At 46.3% G+C, this 17,415-nt stretch overlaps 9 protein-coding genes across 9 annotated transcripts; 4 read left to right on the top strand and 5 right to left on the bottom strand.

Annotated features, from left to right (window-relative positions):
- Positions 1 to 213: 213 nt before the first annotated feature.
- On the top strand, positions 214 to 1,295 carry EDB82DRAFT_469917 (uncharacterized protein; the record flags this gene model as incomplete). The annotated part of the gene is made up of 2 exons (XM_065607936.1): positions 214 to 646; positions 727 to 1,295. The coding sequence occupies 2 exons, from the start codon at positions 214 to 216 to the stop codon at positions 1,293 to 1,295; spliced, it is 1,002 nt and encodes a 333-aa protein (XP_065465291.1).
- Positions 1,296 to 3,693: 2,398 nt separating this feature from the next.
- EDB82DRAFT_482587 (uncharacterized protein) lies at positions 3,694 to 4,665 on the top strand. The gene has a single exon (XM_025732185.2). The coding sequence runs from the start codon at positions 3,745 to 3,747 to the stop codon at positions 4,585 to 4,587; it is 843 nt and encodes a 280-aa protein (XP_025591136.2). The 5' UTR covers positions 3,694 to 3,744; the 3' UTR covers positions 4,588 to 4,665.
- Positions 4,666 to 5,039: 374 nt separating this feature from the next.
- On the top strand, positions 5,040 to 6,408 carry EDB82DRAFT_5772 (voltage-dependent anion channel). The gene has a single exon (XM_025732186.2). The coding sequence runs from the start codon at positions 5,074 to 5,076 to the stop codon at positions 6,247 to 6,249; it is 1,176 nt and encodes a 391-aa protein (XP_025591137.1). The 5' UTR covers positions 5,040 to 5,073; the 3' UTR covers positions 6,250 to 6,408.
- EDB82DRAFT_5741 (carbonic anhydrase) lies at positions 6,401 to 7,433 on the bottom strand. The gene is made up of 4 exons (XM_025732188.2): positions 7,188 to 7,433; positions 7,050 to 7,141; positions 6,912 to 6,997; positions 6,401 to 6,807 (listed from the first exon to the last, which is right to left on the bottom strand). Exons 1-4 carry the CDS (start codon positions 7,343 to 7,345, stop codon positions 6,553 to 6,555), a joined length of 591 nt encoding a protein of 196 aa, XP_025591138.1. The 5' UTR covers positions 7,346 to 7,433; the 3' UTR covers positions 6,401 to 6,552.
- A 724-nt stretch (positions 7,434 to 8,157) lies between these two features.
- On the bottom strand, positions 8,158 to 9,481 carry EDB82DRAFT_549568 (uncharacterized protein; the record flags this gene model as incomplete). The annotated part of the gene is made up of 4 exons (XM_065609552.1): positions 8,158 to 8,198; positions 8,348 to 8,939; positions 8,979 to 9,334; positions 9,379 to 9,481. The coding sequence occupies 4 exons, from the start codon at positions 9,479 to 9,481 to the stop codon at positions 8,158 to 8,160; spliced, it is 1,092 nt and encodes a 363-aa protein (XP_065465290.1).
- A 664-nt stretch (positions 9,482 to 10,145) lies between these two features.
- On the bottom strand, positions 10,146 to 10,897 carry EDB82DRAFT_482583 (uncharacterized protein). Its single transcript, XM_025732190.2, has one exon. It carries the CDS (start codon positions 10,728 to 10,730, stop codon positions 10,302 to 10,304), a length of 429 nt encoding a protein of 142 aa, XP_025591140.1. The 5' UTR covers positions 10,731 to 10,897; the 3' UTR covers positions 10,146 to 10,301.
- A 642-nt stretch (positions 10,898 to 11,539) lies between these two features.
- EDB82DRAFT_519141 (uncharacterized protein) lies at positions 11,540 to 12,167 on the bottom strand (the record flags this gene model as incomplete). The annotated part of the gene is made up of 2 exons (XM_025732191.2): positions 11,540 to 11,877; positions 11,930 to 12,167. 2 exons carry the CDS (start codon positions 12,165 to 12,167, stop codon positions 11,540 to 11,542), a joined length of 576 nt encoding a protein of 191 aa, XP_025591141.1.
- A 1,578-nt stretch (positions 12,168 to 13,745) lies between these two features.
- Positions 13,746 to 15,699, top strand: EDB82DRAFT_439294 (cytochrome P450). The gene is made up of 2 exons (XM_025732192.2): positions 13,746 to 14,246; positions 14,294 to 15,699. Exons 1-2 carry the CDS (start codon positions 13,939 to 13,941, stop codon positions 15,528 to 15,530), a joined length of 1,545 nt encoding a protein of 514 aa, XP_025591142.2. The 5' UTR covers positions 13,746 to 13,938; the 3' UTR covers positions 15,531 to 15,699.
- Positions 15,700 to 17,338, bottom strand: EDB82DRAFT_482576 (uncharacterized protein). The gene is made up of 3 exons (XM_025732193.2): positions 16,204 to 17,338; positions 15,810 to 16,151; positions 15,700 to 15,758 (listed from the first exon to the last, which is right to left on the bottom strand). The coding sequence occupies exons 1-3, from the start codon at positions 17,131 to 17,133 to the stop codon at positions 15,720 to 15,722; spliced, it is 1,311 nt and encodes a 436-aa protein (XP_025591143.2). The 5' UTR covers positions 17,134 to 17,338; the 3' UTR covers positions 15,700 to 15,719.
- Between the last annotated feature and the right edge of the window lie 77 nt (positions 17,339 to 17,415).

Below are 17,415 nucleotides of genomic sequence, written 5' to 3'. Positions count from 1 at the left end.
GACTCAGCCCAACATGAGCTGCGCAGAGACTTGGAGAGACGCCATGAGAAATTACTCGAGAGCCTCAGGTTCTCTGAAATGAACAGCTGCAAAAGTCAAGTCTCTGAGAATTACCTTAGAACCTTTTCTTGGGTATTCCAGAACACGTCCTATTGTAGTCGAAATCGTTCACTTAGCCCAGGACAGACAGACAACGAAGAGACAGAAGACAAAATGACAAACAGTGACTCAACGGACAACGACGATATGGATGATGATATATCTACAGACGATCCATCAGAGTCTATGTCTATCAGAGATTTACCAGGCCCTGACAACTTTCCCGCTTGGCTGGAGTCAAAATCAAAATTGTTCTGGATTAGTGGAAAGCGGGCCTCTGGAAAAAGCTCGCTCATGAAATTCCTTGCAACCATTTCCCACACGATAGAACATTTGAAGAGCTGGCAGCGCAACACACAGTTCACGGACAGCAAGCTACATATCATCACCCATTTTTTCTGGAAGCCGGGCCAATTGTTACAACGGAACACACAAGGCATGCTACTTTCTCTTTTACATGAAGTGCTCTACAGGAACCCTTTTCTTGCTCAGCGACTGTGCAAAGATCTAGAGAATGTTTTCGACAAACAAGCTTATGGAGATTGGAGTCTGAAAGAGCTAGGAGACGCTCTCTGTCGCACAATAGGATTTTCAAGCGACGCCTTTTGTATTTTTTGGATGGTTTAGATGAGGCAAAAGAGTTCGAGACTTTGTCATGGCCTGATAGAGGAGATACACAAGTCATTCGTGACTTGTTGCGTCTCATCAATGTCAAACTGTGTGCGTCTAGCAGGGAAGAACATCCTTTCACCTTATTTTTCGAAGGTCATCCCCGGTTGAAAATTCATCTGCTTACTTATGGCGATATTTATCGTTTTGCGAGGAAACGACTCGAAATATCTGGGCTTGATTCTGCCAACCGAGCCAAGATTCTACAAACCGTTGTGGAGAAAGCTAATGGGGTATTTCTCTGGGTCGTCTTAGTCCTCGACAGCCTGAACAGAGCAATACGATCAGGGACAGCAAGTGCCGACGAATTGCAGGTGCGACTTGCACAGACTCCTGCAGATTTGACTAATCTTTTGATCGACATGTGGGAGCGATCGGGAGACGATACCGAATTATCAAGCTACATGAATGATGCTTCTCACTACCTTAACCTTGTCGTTACGGCCAGCAAGGTTAGAGAGGATCTCCTTTACGCCGATGAACGAAATCCAATGCACTCCTTAATCCTTATGGCTAGTGCTCTGTAGGGTGAGCCACTGACATCAATATTGGACACGGGTCGATACATCCAAGTAAATGACCTTCAGGACAGATGTGCAAGGGTAACAAATCGATTACCATTGATTAGCCGCGGGCTGCTTGGGATAATATTAGTTACATGCCCAGGGGAATCTCGCATGTATGCAGGAAATTCACGCCTACTTCATTACAAAACCAAGAGGATCGAATTCATCCACGGATCTGCTTTCGACTTCATTACTGACACACAAGTCGGTCGCGAATGTTTGAGTGCCTGTCACTGGTCCCCGAACGAGTGGGTTCACAGATTACTCACAGGCCATCCGATCAGATCTCGGTTTATGTACGCAATACCAGATTCAATGGTCTTAAGGCCAAGCAAGATTTATTATACCATGAGAGAAATATTTTCTATGGAACTGCACAGAGCCCTGGCGATCACTTATGGTTGAAGAGATAGCAGCTTGGATTTCGAAAACAGCATATTGAGAATAATCAAGGGTTGGCAGAAATCTGGCTTATTCTACTCTACGTCGTATTGGACATATCCACCGGCTTTCCGAGTCTGTTCAAATCCAAAGGATTTGGAATTCCTTGAAAAGATCGCGACCACAGCTCCTCGATTCACTATCATTGCTGATCTACTAGACAACGTTTCGATTGATTATCTCATCGGCTCCATTCCTGTTCTTCTGCACGGGTCGAGAAACATAGATCTGGATGTATTGGTTGAATCAATGTACTTGGAGTTGATCGGATACATCCTAACCCACCTAACAAAAGCAAGTAGTGAAAGGCGACAAGGTGTTCCTTCTCAATCCCAAGATAACATAAGGAACGCAACTCTATTGTTGCATTCATGGTTCCTGGTTCAATGCCTTTGGAATACATATATCCCCAATATCTTCCCTGGCAGAGAGTCAGAGTGGGGGGAGCTCTTTGACTTATTGGATCGATTCAAGGACACTTTGTCCTCAACAGATGATTGGCAATACCCCTTGGTTTTGAGCTTTGGAGAGAACATTTTCCTGGAATTTTCCCTACAAGGAATCTATCCTTGTTGCATCATGTCAACCCATGCCATCGTGGCTATTGTAAACCTTGCCAACGTCTATGGGATACTCGTCCGGCTTGTGGAGAACCGTTTGCCCCATACGCTATACGCTCAGGCCCCTCAAGAGTCAAATGAACGATTTGAGGTAGTCCTCATCAGTGGCGAAGGAAAGGGCAGGGACTGCCCTGCTAAGATGTTTTCACCGGCAGCAGAATATCACGATCGTATTGCAGCTCGCTTGGAAATTACCATGCTAAGATCCCATACTAGGAAATATCGGAGCAAAAGAGAAGAAGCATGGCGGGTGTTTGTACAGAGTATAAGTGACGGCTTGACATTAGTGGGTGATGATGGTGTAGGATATTGCAAAAGAGAACTTGGGAAAAGGGGATTGGAGTATTTACATCCTTGGCAAAGTAATTGGACTATAGAAGAAAGGAATGAATTTTCAATGGAGGAATGAGACGAAGACTCACCAGAGGATGCAATGGAATATTGAGTAGGATTCACAATAGGGGATGATTGAGAATTACGAATTGGCCAATTAGCAATTTCATTGGTAAAGGGGACAATTTAATACAAGTAAGATAAAGATTTGGCTTCACATAGCCTACTAATGTGATGGAAATGCTTCATCCATCCTCGACGTACCCTTCACCATTATGTCTCTGCCTATTTCTATCAGTATTGGTTCTTCAGTCGCATCCTTTTAGGTATCGATTGGATGATTAAGATCCAGAACTATAGTGGCTTGGAGGATAAATCTTAATTGGGCTGCATATGGTTTATGTCTTGAAAGTTGGCGTTCGCCATACTGCGGCTGAAAGAGGTGCTGCATCTCATCACATACCCGTGAACAAAATCACAACCACAAAGCAAGGGTATTCAACGCATTCGTGTATGTCTCAAAGCCATCGTAAGAGTTTCCAAACAGTAAATCGAACGATGGCGTTCTGAATATTGTGATAAATTAACATTTTTTGCAACGTCACACACACTGAACAATGTTTGTGGCTGGCTGACAGAACCAAATTGGAACTAGTATGAACTGTTAGAGACAAAGAATACCGAATTCTATTCAGCAAGAAGGTGAAATGCATGCCCTCGAACAAGTTTCGACTTCACATCGATACAGCTATCGTGACCAGCTTTCTGTGGAAGTGAACCTTTTACACGAATGAGGTTTGCGAACGTGGTGGCTGTCTCTGTCTCAAAGCAGTCAGAACATGACAGTATTCTATGAGGTCGAGACTCAAAATATGTCTTTGAGGAAGTGGAACGACATTCTTTTTGTCGATCACGACATACTTTGGCTGATAGAACGCAGCGTGTGACAGTATGTCCATTTGACATATGAATTTCCTCTCGCGATCATCTATAAAAAGGGCGATATCCTCCTGCAAATGAGATACAGCATCAATCCAACAATTCAAGTTTTATTACACACACAGACAAACCAACACTTTCAAACACTTACAATGGCTGCCCTCGTTCCCTTCCCTAAATCTGGCATTTCTGCCACTTATTCCCCATGGACCAAGACCCTGTATCTTGAGGCCAAGGGCAAGGTTCCCGGCTACCTCGCGGGAGCTTTCATCCGACGCGAAGACTGGGACGGCGGTCTTCGTTTTTCTCTCAGAGCCTTTCCTCTGCTCTTCCCCGAGGGCTTTCCTCCTCCATCTCCCAAGCAGATCGATGCCACTCTGAAAGTCCCCATTCAACTTCCCATCTCTTGGCTTAACAGCAAGAGTGTCTTGTTTGAGACCGCGAATGGTGTATACACCATCCCTATCAAATACCTGCTTGCGGGTGTCGGACCTGCTGATGAGCCGAAGAACGGTCTTACTTCGTCTAATGGTCAGACCGATGGTCAGGCCAGTGAGCAGACTGATGAAGGTCGTGTCATTGGTAGTGTCTTGACTCCCATCGAGGTTCCTCTGGGTGCAGAGGCCAACTACCGAATCTCGGCTAGAATCCCTCCTTCTCAGGAGGGCGCGATTGTTCCACTTCCGTCAGTCAAACTCTCCTTCAACAACGAGTTCATCAAGCTTGTTGATGCCAGCTATGAAGGTGGCTCCATCGTGTGGGACATCGCCTGGCAAAAACTCCCGACTGAGGAGGGCACCAACCCCCAGGCTGTCGACGTCACTACTAGCACCCCGCATACCCAGTTTGGAGGTTTGACCACTTGGTCTCGCGTCATCCAGCCCTACACTGTTGAATTTGTTGTCTTTGAGAAGAAGTAGGGTGTTGTCTGTGGAGTGCGTGGGGTGGGTGGATGGTCGTCAAGAGTGAAGGGTATCAGCAGTCTTTTTTTTTTTTTTTTTCGTTGACCAGATTGAAACACCGTCATCAAACCTGATGTATTTTGTTTTTGTATTTTGAAATGTGTAGGTAGAATAATCCATATGTCTATCTATGACTTGAAAGTCTCTACAGTCTTACACCGTGATATCCGGGCAATCCATGAGTAATAAACCCCAATCAGTGATTGTCAACAGAGACATCTGAACGGAGAGATGCCTCCAACTTGAGTTGTGAGGTGCCCCTGCTAGTGGTAAAGATGTGGGTATTTTCAATGTCAACTGAGAGATGCCATCATGCTATGTGATTGGTCAGATTGGCTTTCTCCGGAGCATCTCTCAGACCATCCTTAGCTAAAGTGACTTCTCCTCTCCACCTTTTCTATCATCTCCCCACACCCTCCACATTTCTCTCATCCTGCAATCGTTATGGCACAAGATCAAACACAAGATGTCACGTCAAAAGCCGTCCTCCAGCCTAATGATGCAGAGTCTAGAGACAAAAACTCGAAAGATGCCTCACTAGTCGATCGATTCTCGTGGGGCAATTTCACATGCACCCAATCTACCGGCGGCGTAGCCCTCATGCTATCAAAGACACCCTACCAATTCCACGGCTTACAGACCATTGGAGTCGTTGTGTTCATACTCAATCTTATCCTATTTATCCTTTTTGTCTCAACTATGACTTATCGTTTCGTACGGAAGCCCTCAAGTTTTCGTGAATCCATCACGAAACCCCCGGAAGCCTACTTCACTGGATCACTGTGGCTCTCAATGGCAACCATCATCATGGGCATGCAGGCTTTTGGCGTTCCTCATACCAGTTCCTGGCTCGTTTATGTTGTCCGAGTTCTCTTCTGGATTTATGGTGCCATCACATTAACTTACAATATTGTCATCTTTGTCGTCATGTTTTCCATCGCTCCATTTGCACCTGGTAGCATGAGCTCTCCGATGTTTTTGATGATCTACAATGCCATGCTCACTGGCACCGTCGCCTCAGTAATCGCAGCCGATCAGCCTCCTCCGCAGCGAATGCCGATCCTTGTTGCTGGCATCGCATTCGAGGGACTTGGATGGATATTATGTCTTCTTTTTCTCCCTCACTTTGTGGGCAACATGCTTGTCAATGGCCTCGGTCCTGTCAATCTTAGACCTGGCCTGTTTATATCTGTTGGCTCGGCAGGTTATACCATCATAGCACTCATCGGATGCGCCAAAGCAATTCCAGATGGCTATGGATATTTTGCAAAGCACCCGACTGCTGCCGAAACACTAAACATCATGGCATTGTGGATCGGTGTATTCCTTTGGATGTTTACCTTTTGGCTCTTCGCAATCGCGGCAGTCGCGCATGTTCCTATATTAGTGTCCAAACTTAGTGGCGATAAATCTCGATCCAAGATGAGCTTTGCTCTTCCATGGTGGGCGATTGTCTTTCCAAACGTCGGGTTTACGATTGCTACGGTGTATATTGGTGAAGAGTTTGAATCAGACGGTATAGCTGGGGTGGCCACGGCCATGACTATACTCGTATTTGCCGCATGGTTGATGGATTTATACTTGCATATGAAATCGATATTTCAGAAGCGAATCATGTAGGGAGAAGCATATGGTATGGTATGATATGGCACTCGGCTTTTGCCGGTTATGTGACACGTCAGAAGTACGGGACCCGGAACGCATACAGACACGACACAATCTAGATGCCGGGTCTATCTCAAAGCTTGCTCCCAGGTTACCCAGTGCTACGTTCCATTCTGCCAGAAACATCATTGTCTTGCATTTGATAACTCGGAAAGATAATGTCAATACGCGCTCGCTATATATTGCTTCAACTCCATCATATCTTGATCCCCCCACAAATAACCTGCAACGCCAATAAATAATTCGTCTAATCCAGGCTTAAGGGCTGGAACATTCAGATTCTGCTCTCTCATCAACCTGTTCAATCCGGCCCGTCTTGACATCATAGACGTACCCAGTAATAGGAACATCCAGAATTAGCGGGCTCTTTCGCAGAAAGGCAACATCATCAATAACACTTTGTCGCAAATCAGAAAAGGGAAGAAAAGCCATATGGTCCACATCTTCATGCATCTCGTGCCGAATCTTGGCTCGGAAATCCGTGTCGGAGAAGCTCTGCATGCCACAGCCGGTCTGGTAGTAAAAGCGTGGGGTCAGCCGGGCCGGTTCAATCTGGTCCGATGATCGAGACCACGTTTCTTTTTTTCTGTCTCTCCCGAGGGGTTGGGTTGTCTTACATGGTGCATAATGATTATCTCACGCGTTCCAAGTAATTGCTGAGAAATCAGGATTGATCGTAGCGCTTCTACCGCGCGACCGCCGGCTGTGACACCCATGTCAGCTTTGCAGCATATATCGAGATTGGAGATAGTCACCATTTCTGATGACGTGCGCGTCACCAATATCTAAGCCAAGTACCTTTTCTACATCCAATCTGCTGTCCATACATGCTACCACTGCCACCTTTCTACTAATTGTTAGCCTGATCCGAGTTGTAATGTCACGCCACTTACCGACGAGGTAGACCAGGCAGATGAGACTGCGTAAACGTCGCGGCAAATTTCTGGTTCGCAGCTTCAAACTCAGAAGTAACAGATGGGTAAAGAACAGGTGACGAGACTGCTGGAGCGCTGAGTGAAGGCATCTTGGGTTTGAAGAAAGTAAAGGGCATGATAGACACGAATGTCGGCTTTGCGCTAGAGTTATACAGATAGGCAATCAAATCTACTAGACAAAGAGCCAAGACCAGATCTTGCAGGGGAAAGATAAATGTTAAAAAGCGGGGTGAAAGCAGCGTCTTATATACAAAAGCCAAGAGCCAAGAAAACGCCAATCCATCCCATTATCAAAAGAAGAATAGAAGCAAACACATGAACAAACCATGTGGCTTCTGTTGTCCTCCCATTCATCCGGCTACGTCGATCGGCGGAGTCCGAATTCCCCGCATGCACAGCCTTTGTTGAGGTATTTTGTCTTAGATGCTGCACTGCTGGCGTTGATGGTGTTGAGAGATCATGTCATGGAAGAAAAAGAAAAAAGAAAGATTACCGGCTGTCAGGTACACTACAAGGATAAGTCGGGACCGGGTGCGGGTGAGTGGTGCAGCCATTAGGAATGGAGCTATTGATCAGTGTGCATATATGGCACCATGTTGCTCGGCGATAGCCTCACTCCGGCTTTGTTCGACCGAGAAGGGAGGTCAGATACGGCAAGGCAAGATTAACAAGTAGACACAATTTCTCGATTCAGCTTTCTCGAACGTCCGTCTTGATTCTTTATGCAGTGGTTGGTCAGTGTGTCACATGGGCTACGGCCTTGCAGCCCCGAGGAAGCCGATCATACCAAGTGTAACCGATTCGCAAATGCCATCGTGTTACAATTGAACCTCGATACCGGTTTATCACTTTTCTTTCAGTAGCCATTGAGGTTTATCATCTTTATTTCGTTTATTTTGTTTTCTACGCCGCCACCTAGATTGAACATTTACGCCTTGATGTTACAGAGATGATACAAGACTAGGTATTCTGCCAAAAGACATCAGTTTAATTAACAAAGATTACTACGATCTTGGGGCATCTCAGACCCTTCAAATTCAGTACTCTTAACATACAAATGATAACGGTACCTTGCAAAAATAAAATAAAATCGCACGTAGCTCGACCAGAACTCATACCGTGGATACTTTGCAAACATCCAAGAAAACCAAAGTCATTGAAGAATACGGCATCTCCTAACACCTGTAAGTCTGGCGTGGTAACCTCTTCATATATGCCCGTTATGAAGCCCGCCGCTAATGTTGCCGCTATAGAAGGAGCTACGACGGAATCCGCAACCATGAATACGGCGGGCGCGTAAGGAGGAAATATGGTCGCTGCAAGGCCCCATGCGGCAATACCAGCCCAGTAACCCATGTGACCTATCATAAAGCGACCTCCCATTCCCATTACATCAGGCAAGATGCTCACAAACCGAAGTTCGAGTCTCCCAGCCTCTGTACGTTGACGGAGCCCAAACCAAACCAGATCGGTTCCTCGATGTCGAGCTCCAGTGATGATCAATGGGAACAATTCTCTGGCAAACCTGAGTTCGGTATCAATCACAAGTGGCTGGTAAGCTGGAATGACAAGGTGGAACACAGCGGTGCGTCCATATTGAGTCGTTGCATTCATAACTTCTCTGTCGGCTCTCATGCGTAAACAGAGTGTCGAGAGATCATAGTGATATCCACCAAAACCAGGCCCCAGAGGGTGCTCCGCCTGCCTCTCCTCAAACGCCGTATGCCAGTCGTTGTCGGAGTGTCAAACATAGAAGTAGTGGTGCGTCTCGTCTTGATCAACCCCAGTGTCATCAAAGGCCAACATCTCGTTCTGAACGAAGCGATGGATATAGCTACCAAAGCCACCTTCACCCCAGCCTTGAATATTCGAAACGTTCGCAATGGCAAGTTCCGATCTTATGGACTCGAGGCTTGCACCAACTGGTCGAATGGCTTGACCTACTTCCAGTATCGCAAGAGGTATCGCACCCAGCGCTGCAACCTGGAAGTAACTTATGAAGTTCGGGGTCGAGTTGAAAGCGCCAGGTACCACGCGGATCTCTTTCGTTCGATGATATTGTGCAAATTCGATGTGAATCGCTGGATCTCCTCCATCGTGTACCTCTGTTGTGTCGCTGCGCTTCCTGATTGCGATTGAACATACATACTGAGCGCCCATTGTGCCACATCTGGTCCATATTTGGTAAGAATGGCCCTGATAGCTTCTGCTAAGAGAGAGGTGATGGGAACAGGAGCAACGGCTACACACATTGTGACAAGGATGAGGAAATGATCGGAGTTACTTTTTGGACGTTGCTTTGTTTCTTCTCCAAAAATTCACCAATTTCGAGCAAAATATACTTGGAAGGTTTGGCGAAGCGAATATCCTCGTTGAGGGAGAAGAAGGTTATGTTGGGGGAGGGAAACCGTAAGCGCCAGCCTTGTTTCATCGCAACCAACATATCGACGACCAACGATGCAATAATGTGAGCATGTTGGTTACGCATTCCTGCCTGCTGCTTTAATTAGACACATATTTTGTTGTTTTCGGCTGGCCGCATGGATCGAATACAGCTGTAATCCAATAAATCTGCTTCATCTCCAACATCAGGAGTCTCCTGGAGTAGCGTTCTGGTCACGGCAGGCCCAGGCCATTGGAGCCAACAGAACAAAACTTCACAGAGAATTAATTATTTATATGACATGTTATTTATATCGCATGCGCCTCAAAGGGACGCCAGCAACAGATTTGGAACTTCTGTATTTGCCAAGGTACTTGGGCAGAAAGACCTAAACATTTGGCCTCTTGAGTGCAAACTGGATTTTTGGGCAGCTGTTCTGAGGTTCCAGTACTTTTTCTTTCATCAGCTTACATTTCAAAATTTTCACTGCATATACAATAGGTAAATGGCATGTGTATATATAGCATCGATGATGAATGTATATGCCAAGCCTCCCATATCCATTTCTCCTCAATATCATGTCATAAGAATCCCACACAGTTCCGTACATCCTCATCAGTAAGAACCGTGGAGTTCAAGTATATCTTATAATGTTCCAGCCTAAAACTCCCGGGCTCACCCAAGTTTATTCACTTCTCGCTCAGAATAAACTTGACGATGGCGGCGTTACCATCCCCTCCTTCATAATCCACAGTATACGAAGTCGAATTAATACTGCAGGAATAAGAGTTTGACCCATAGTACGGGTTGTCGTATCCCAGATTCACAGTAGGGTCTCCATTACCATCAACCGTCCATTGCATCCAGCCTTCACATCCTGTCTGGAACCCGCATGACCGCAATGCCCATCTCCCCCATTTCCCAGGAGCGATGTCGTCAGGTGCAAGGATGCACCGTTCACCATGATCACATCCAGAGTCAGACCAAGTCACCGTCTGCTGGGTATTGTTGAGGAAAAATACCATGACGCCACGGTTGCCTCGCAAGAGAGCCTCGAGTTCATCTTGGTCCCAGCTGCAGCGCTTGACATGGTCGCGAAAATTATCCACGACGCTCATTGTGATGTTTGCTTTCCAAAGAGAGAGAGATTTGGGTAGATGAATGTGGAAAGATAACGTTAGGTAGGATTGTTTCGAAGTTGAGGACAGGTTCTGTCGATGTTTTGCGAGAAGAAACTGGAGTAAATTGAGGATGAGCTGGTGGTGATGAGATTTGGTAGACGAGGATGGTCAGTTTATATAGAAAAATTAACTAACGTATAGTTATCTGATATTATCTGTATAAATAAACTACAGCTCTAATTTCAGACTGCGGAAAGTAATCCGCTGGCAGAGCCGAGGCGGTTATCGCTAGAACTTCAGCTGAAGCCATATATACACATGCAAAGCTAGCCAATCACGCTATCAGATAAGGTTCTGTACTGCAATAGTTTGAGAGCCATAGCGCTATTGACAGGTAAACTGAGCAATAGTTTAAATAAATCAGTTGTTCGACTGCTCTAGACCTAGCACTATGTCTTACCTGAGCTCCCCACTTGCACTGCGCTACGATGCATCGGGTTACTTCTTATCAGAAGAGTCTAGATAGTAGAGACTGGAATAGAAATCCCTTATTTTCGGGACAGCAGACGTCGGTTTCACCGGAAGATAAAAGAAAAGCTGGCCTCCGAAGATTAGGATACAGAAATTAATAGTCTAAAATCCGATGCAAGTGGCATAAGCTGACCCAAATCCTGTTTTGTGATTCCAGCTACCGATGTTTCTAGTAGAGGGTTTCATGTATTTCCATCCCCAAACCAATTTTCATTTCACAGAATAAACAGGCAGATTTGCTGTGACTCAGCGACAGACATTTCTTTCATTCAAGGTTATTGATATCTATATTGCCCGTGGTTTTGTCCTTGTCCTTGTATTTGTCCCGGTGGTGGCATGCCTCCTGGTCCCTGCTGCCAAGCTTGATTCTGCCGTGTCGCATCGTTATTCCAATATTCCTGAACTGTCTGATTCTGCTCTGCCATTCGAGGCCATACCGCTTCTACTGACCGCGGGTCCGTCGGTGATCGACTTCGTTGGCTGCTGGTCTCTGATGGTGGCTCGCTCTTTTCCGTCATTCTCTTTTGAACTCTGGCAGATGCTCGCTTTCGCTTCTTGGATTTTCTTCGTCGATCGCAGAGGATGATTCCCATAATCATGAGTAAAACACCGACTATTATATAAAATTAATTTTTGCAGTTTCGGTGTTCTTTTAATAGACATACCCAACACGCCTAGAGCAATGATAATCTCTAAAGCTCCAAAGATCTTGCCTCCAGGTAACCCTCCGGAGCTGACATCTGATTGACTGGCTTCCTGTGTGACCGTCACGACAGGGATCTCGGTAGTGGCAGTACCATCGGCTTTCGCAGTCGGTTTCGGAATAATCGTTGTAAAGATGGTTGTGGATTCTACTGCAGAAATGATACGGGATAGTTGTAGTTCGATAGCTTTATTATCCATTGGAGCGAGAGAAGAAAGGGTCGTCGGGTGTTTCGAATCCTTTTTTTAGTCGGTTATTGTTGAATTGTAAATGCTACCAGAGCTGAGTGATTGTGTTGTATCGTATAATTACAAATTAAAAATGTAACCAAATAAAAAAAGGATTGTAAGAATAAGAATAAAATAGAATTATCACACCCAGATAAAAGAAATGAAAGTCGCTGCGTGATTCCAGATCAACGTGCAGAAAGAAAGAAAAGAAAGAGAGGGCAAAAAACAGAGATAAGACGGCAGATGTCGCGAAAGATATGGAGACCGAATTCAAGAATTAATTGTTTGTACCTATAGTATGGATGCAACTATTCAGCTGAGATACCGCCAATTCAGACCAGTTTTGAGGCGAAACCGGGTGCTGCTTGAGGTGGCATTGTGAGACGGGAGATCAAACAGATGATCCCTGTAGACAGACAAGCCAGCAACGTCACAGGCTGGGTTGGCGCTACAAGGGGAAAGGGGAGGTTTCGAAAACAGAACACCAAGAGAATTTGTACCGTTGCAGTTTATGTTTTTTCTAGTAATTGTATTGTCCATTATTACATACCAAGCCGGCTGTTGGAGCTTCCGTGCGGAGCTGACTGACAGATTTCCCCAAGTTTCAGATTTTGGTGGTGTAGTTTCTTGGCTGAAATTTCGTATTACGACGACTTACCATCTGGACTCGTGTGAAATATAGGTCATGATATAGACACCGTGACCATCTTTACCATCTAGACTCTCGGTTGATCGGTCCTTGTTGGAGCCAAGGGCCGGACAGACGCAGGTGGTACCGTGACAAATTGTTTCCGATTTCAGATTTTACATGATCAATGCGTTGTTTATCTCGGATGATATTACACTGCCCTACGGCTGTGTTTGGGTTGACAGGTGCATAAAGTTGGTGATGTAGAAATGGTCGCGTGTTTTGGTGTTTTGCGCGGACCAACTGTTTGCCGAGCAGCCGAGCTAGGCGCGCCAAGAAGACGGATAATCCATATTCCAGGTCCTGCTCTGAAGTAACGCCAGTGACCTGACAGCTCAACAAGCAGAGGCAACGAATGAAAGAATGTCAAATAAATAATGAATATGAATACATATCAGAGTCATTTGTTTATTTGTGCAATATGGCTGTCAAAACTAAGGTATCGTGAATGTTTGGGTGGTTGCTTCGGGAGTGATAATTTGTTTGAACGTCTATTAAGTTACCCGAATTAATTGATGTTTGTGATGTTCAACGTAACAACTCGCCAAACAAAGGAAGAAGCCTAGGTACACCTAATCGTCTATCGTGAAGAATAATAGAGAATTGGTCAGAATTGAAAGTAACAAGTAAACTGATTAAATGACACAATACCACAGCCCTACATTCATCTCGTCCATGCTGCAGGGTAACTTCCATGCAAGACACACCCGCAAAGACCACTCAGCGGTCTTACCAGCAATCTTATCTTAGCTTGGACTATGGGGAATGTGTCCCAAGAATCTGATTGGTTCAAACTCCGAGATTCCGGCTGACTCCAAATTGAATGCCTGTTATTGGATCCCGGATACCATTTCTTGACGATATTCCCATCTCTCTAGCAAGTTATCCGTAACTGCCGCCCAGATGCGGGGGTGAACTACACTAGCCTCGGTGGTAGAAGTCAAGAATGCGGGCATTTAAGATGACTTCCACAGTACACTATCCTGAAAGACTCGGGGCGTCTTTTGAGTCCTTCCAGAAACACAGAATCACCATCATCCAGTCCACGACGTCATGGCAATCGTCGACCTCCTCTTCACCTGGTGGTCGCTCCCCATCGCCGCAGGTCTCGTGGTCGCTTCATACCTCTACTCATATTTTATAACATACGGCCATCTTCGAAACATCCCTGCGCCTTTCCCCGCGCAATTCTCAAATCTATGGCTTCTCTACGTCTGCAGACGCGGCGAACGATATCGCGTCGTGGACAAGATTCACAAAGAGCTCGGCCCCGTCATTCGTATCCAGCCAAATCATACTTCCATCGCTGACGCGGAAGCCATCGCGACAATTTATGGTCACGGAAATGGGTTCTTAAAGTCGTGAGTTCCCATCTCAATTAACGACGCCCGGATCTAACGGATGACAGTGAATTCTATGACGCGTTCGTCTCCATTCGAAGAGGTCTTTTCAACACCCGCGATCGCGCAGAACACACGCGCAAGCGCAAGCTTATCTCGCATGTGTTTTCCGCAAAGTCCATCAGTCAATTCGAACCATACATCCATGCCAATCTTGAACTTTTTGTTCAACAGCTCGATAAGCTCGTCGCATCGGGTCAAACCAGTGACAAGGATGGCAAGCGACAAGCCCTTATGGATTGTCTCCCATGGTTCAATTACCTCGCCTTTGATGTCATCGGCGACCTCGCATTCGGTGTACCGTTTGGAATGCTCACCAACGGCGCTGATGTAGCCGAAGTCAGAGATACACCCGACAGCGCGCCAATTTATGCTTCTGCGATTGAGATTCTGAACAGAAGAGGTGAAGTGAGCGCCACCCTGGGATGTTTTCCTCAGTTGAAGCCTTATGCCCAGTGGTTCCCTGATCCATTTTTCAGCAATGGACTCAACGCTGTCAAGAACCTTGCAGGAATTGCCATCGCGCGCGTCAAGAACAGACTCGATAATCCACCATCCATTGAACGAAAAGACCTTCTCGCACGATTGATGGAAGGAAGAGATGAAAAGGGCGAGCCGTTGGGTCGCGAAGAGTTGACTGCCGAAGCTTTGACGCAGCTCATCGCTGGCAGTGATACAACATCCAACTCGTCATGCGCTCTACTCTATCACGTCACCCGAACCCCAGGCGTTCTTGAAAAATTGCAATCCGAACTCGACAACGCCATCGCATCAGAAGTGGAAGTGCCCACGTACGACATGGTCCGTGATCTTCCCTACCTAGCCAACGTAATCAACGAAACGCTTCGCTACCATTCAACATCCGGCATTGGCCTCCCACGTCAAATCCCACCCAACTCACCCGGCGTCACCATCAAAGGGTACTATTTCCCACCAGGCAGTGTCCTCAGCGTCCCGACGTACACGCTGCACCATTCCAAAGAGATCTGGGGCTCTGACGCGGACGACTTTAGACCGGAACGCTGGGAGAATCCCACAGAATTACAAAAGACGGCGTTCAATCCGTTCAGTCATGGACCCAGAGCCTGCGTGGGGAGGAATGTGGCTGAGATGGAGATGAAGTTGATCGCGGCGACATGGGCGAGGAGATATGTGCCTGAGTTGAGGCAGGGAGTCATGGAGACGAGAGAGGGATTTTTGAGAAAGCCACTTGGATTGGATATTGCTTTAAAGATGAGGGAGTAGGTAGCTGTTCACGAGATGATGAATGAATGAGGTCAGGATATTCCAATGAGATTTCATTATCATTTGTGGCATTGCTGGAAACATCAAGAGATAACTGACAGTGAAGGTTCTATTGATTACTCTAATTCTATAGTATTACAAAGACAAACTCAATCTATAAAAACACAATTACCACTCCCATGTTGATGCTCACCTCCCAATCGCCTGCAACTGCTTCCTATACCAAACCTAAAAATCATTAGCCAACCTTCCCATCAAACAACAAAAGAGCAAACTTACAATCTCAGCACCAGATCCAATACTCTTGGGCCCAAATTTCTTCAAAATCCAAGGCGTCTGAATCCTCTTTGCGAAAAGCCTAGCATCATCATCCTTGACTTCCTTGTTCAGGATAATGTTCGCTGGCAAGAAGGGGTTGATGATGGAAGGTCTTCCAAGACCAATGAGATCACAAGCGCCTTCACTCAGAGCAGCTTCCATGCCTGCGCGAGTACGGAATCCTCCTGTTACCATCAAGGGGACGTTGGGAACTTTGGCGCGCATCTCGCGGGCGAATTCGAGGAAGAAGGATTCTCGTGCTGCTGTGCTGGCGGATTTCTTTTCGCCTGTTCCTGTGAACATCTGAATCATTGTCAGTATTGAGGTAAGGGAAAGATAGGTAGGTTGATCTTACAGTCGGATCCTCGTAGCTGCCACCGCTGACTTCCAAAAAGTCCAATCCAACCTCCGAAATAAGCGCCATCTGTTCCAGGCACTCCTCAAGTTCCTTCGGCGACTGATGATCCGCAGAGTTAAACTTCAAACCAACGCAGAAACTCGCTGGTGTCGCGGCACGAATGGCTTTGGCGATATCAACGACGATCTTCGCCCTTTTTGCTGGTGATCCTCCGTACTCGTCGGTTCTCTTGTTAGTCTTTTCCGACAAGAACTGAGACAGAAGATATCCATGCGCGGCATGAATCTCAACACCGTCAAAACCAGCCTCTGATGCGATCCTAGCCGTTTTGGCAAAGCGCTGAACGACGTCTTCGATTTCTGCGACGGACATTTCCTTCGGTGTACCGAAAACAACACATGAGATAACCTTTGAAATGATATCATCGCCCATCTTCATCGGAACAGCGCTAGGAGCAATGTTTTTATCCATGAATGCTTTCTTTCCTGCTCCAAGAGGAGATTGGCGTCCGGGATGGTTGATCTGCATGATTGTAGGAGTCCCCTTTCGACGACAAATCCCCACAAAATGCTTGTAGGCTTCCAGGACCTTTTCTTCAGGGAGATCGGCGCTGATGGAGCAGTCGCCGAAACCACCGAGATACTTGTTGTCGACTTGAACGTTTCCTGTCATGACCATTCCCCAACCTCCTTCCGCCCAAGCACCGTATGTGCGTTCCATCTGTGCTGTCGTGGGAAGATTTTGACCGTCTGCCATTTCCTCAGCCAGGGCGGCTTTGATGAGACGGTTGGGGAGCGTGAGACCGCATTTCAGCTGGAGGGGTTGTGAAAGTAGTAGTTCTGACATTTTGTTGATGATGAATAGTGAATTGATTTGGTCGCTGTTGATTGTAGAGTTGTTGTTGTTATGTATAGAAAATCTCGCCATTCCGTCGGACCCTGGACCGAGGCCCGTGTCCGTGGACTATGGCCCAAAAGAGAAATAACTCCAGTGGACTCGGCCTGTAGTTGGTCCGTTGTTTCGAGCCATGGAGACATTATTCATCCGATCCAAGATTCTGGAACAATAAGTAGTAATCAATTTCATTTTGATAGAGAAATTCGGCCGAAAAAGTCCATCAAGTAAGATGCATTCATTACCTTTGTATCCGCCGACGCAGGATTATGCTGATGCTGACTTGTGGCACCTAACGACGGCTGACTAATCTTT

This window comes from Fusarium venenatum (genome assembly GCF_020744135.1).
Source record: "Fusarium venenatum strain MPI-CAGE-CH-0201 chromosome Unknown EDB82scaffold_1, whole genome shotgun sequence".
Taxonomy (NCBI): Eukaryota; Fungi; Ascomycota; class Sordariomycetes; order Hypocreales; family Nectriaceae; genus Fusarium; species Fusarium venenatum.
The sequence above is the reverse complement of the archived record's forward strand: the minus strand, read 5'-3'. Positions and strand labels throughout refer to the sequence as shown.

Bases quoted from the DNA above. Each gene is read 5' to 3' on its own strand.
- EDB82DRAFT_482576 (XM_025732193.2), bottom strand. From the start codon at position 17,133: ATGGCGAGATTTTCTATACATAACAACAACAACTCTACAATCAACAGC. The intron at 16,152-16,203 runs GTAAGATCAACC...ACAATGATTCAG, and splicing joins GCAGCTACGAGGATCCGACT to ATGTTCACAGGAACAGGCGA. The intron at 15,759-15,809 runs GTAAGTTTGCTC...AATGATTTTTAG, and splicing joins TTGGATCTGGTGCTGAGATT to GTTTGGTATAGGAAGCAGTT.
- EDB82DRAFT_482583 (XM_025732190.2), bottom strand. From the start codon at position 10,730: ATGAGCGTCGTGGATAATTTTCGCGACCATGTCAAGCGCTGCAGCTGG.
- EDB82DRAFT_482587 (XM_025732185.2), top strand. From the start codon at position 3,745: ATGAGATACAGCATCAATCCAACAATTCAAGTTTTATTACACACACAG.
- EDB82DRAFT_5741 (XM_025732188.2), bottom strand. From the start codon at position 7,345: ATGCCCTTTACTTTCTTCAAACCCAAGATGCCTTCACTCAGCGCTCCA. The intron at 7,142-7,187 runs GTAAGTGGCGTG...AACAATTAGTAG, and splicing joins CTGCCTGGTCTACCTCGTCG to AAAGGTGGCAGTGGTAGCAT. The intron at 6,808-6,911 runs GTAAGACAACCC...TTTTACTACCAG, and splicing joins AGATAATCATTATGCACCAT to ACCGGCTGTGGCATGCAGAG.
- EDB82DRAFT_5772 (XM_025732186.2), top strand. From the start codon at position 5,074: ATGGCACAAGATCAAACACAAGATGTCACGTCAAAAGCCGTCCTCCAG.
- EDB82DRAFT_439294 (XM_025732192.2), top strand. From the start codon at position 13,939: ATGGCAATCGTCGACCTCCTCTTCACCTGGTGGTCGCTCCCCATCGCC. The intron at 14,247-14,293 runs GTGAGTTCCCAT...AACGGATGACAG, and splicing joins GGAAATGGGTTCTTAAAGTC to TGAATTCTATGACGCGTTCG.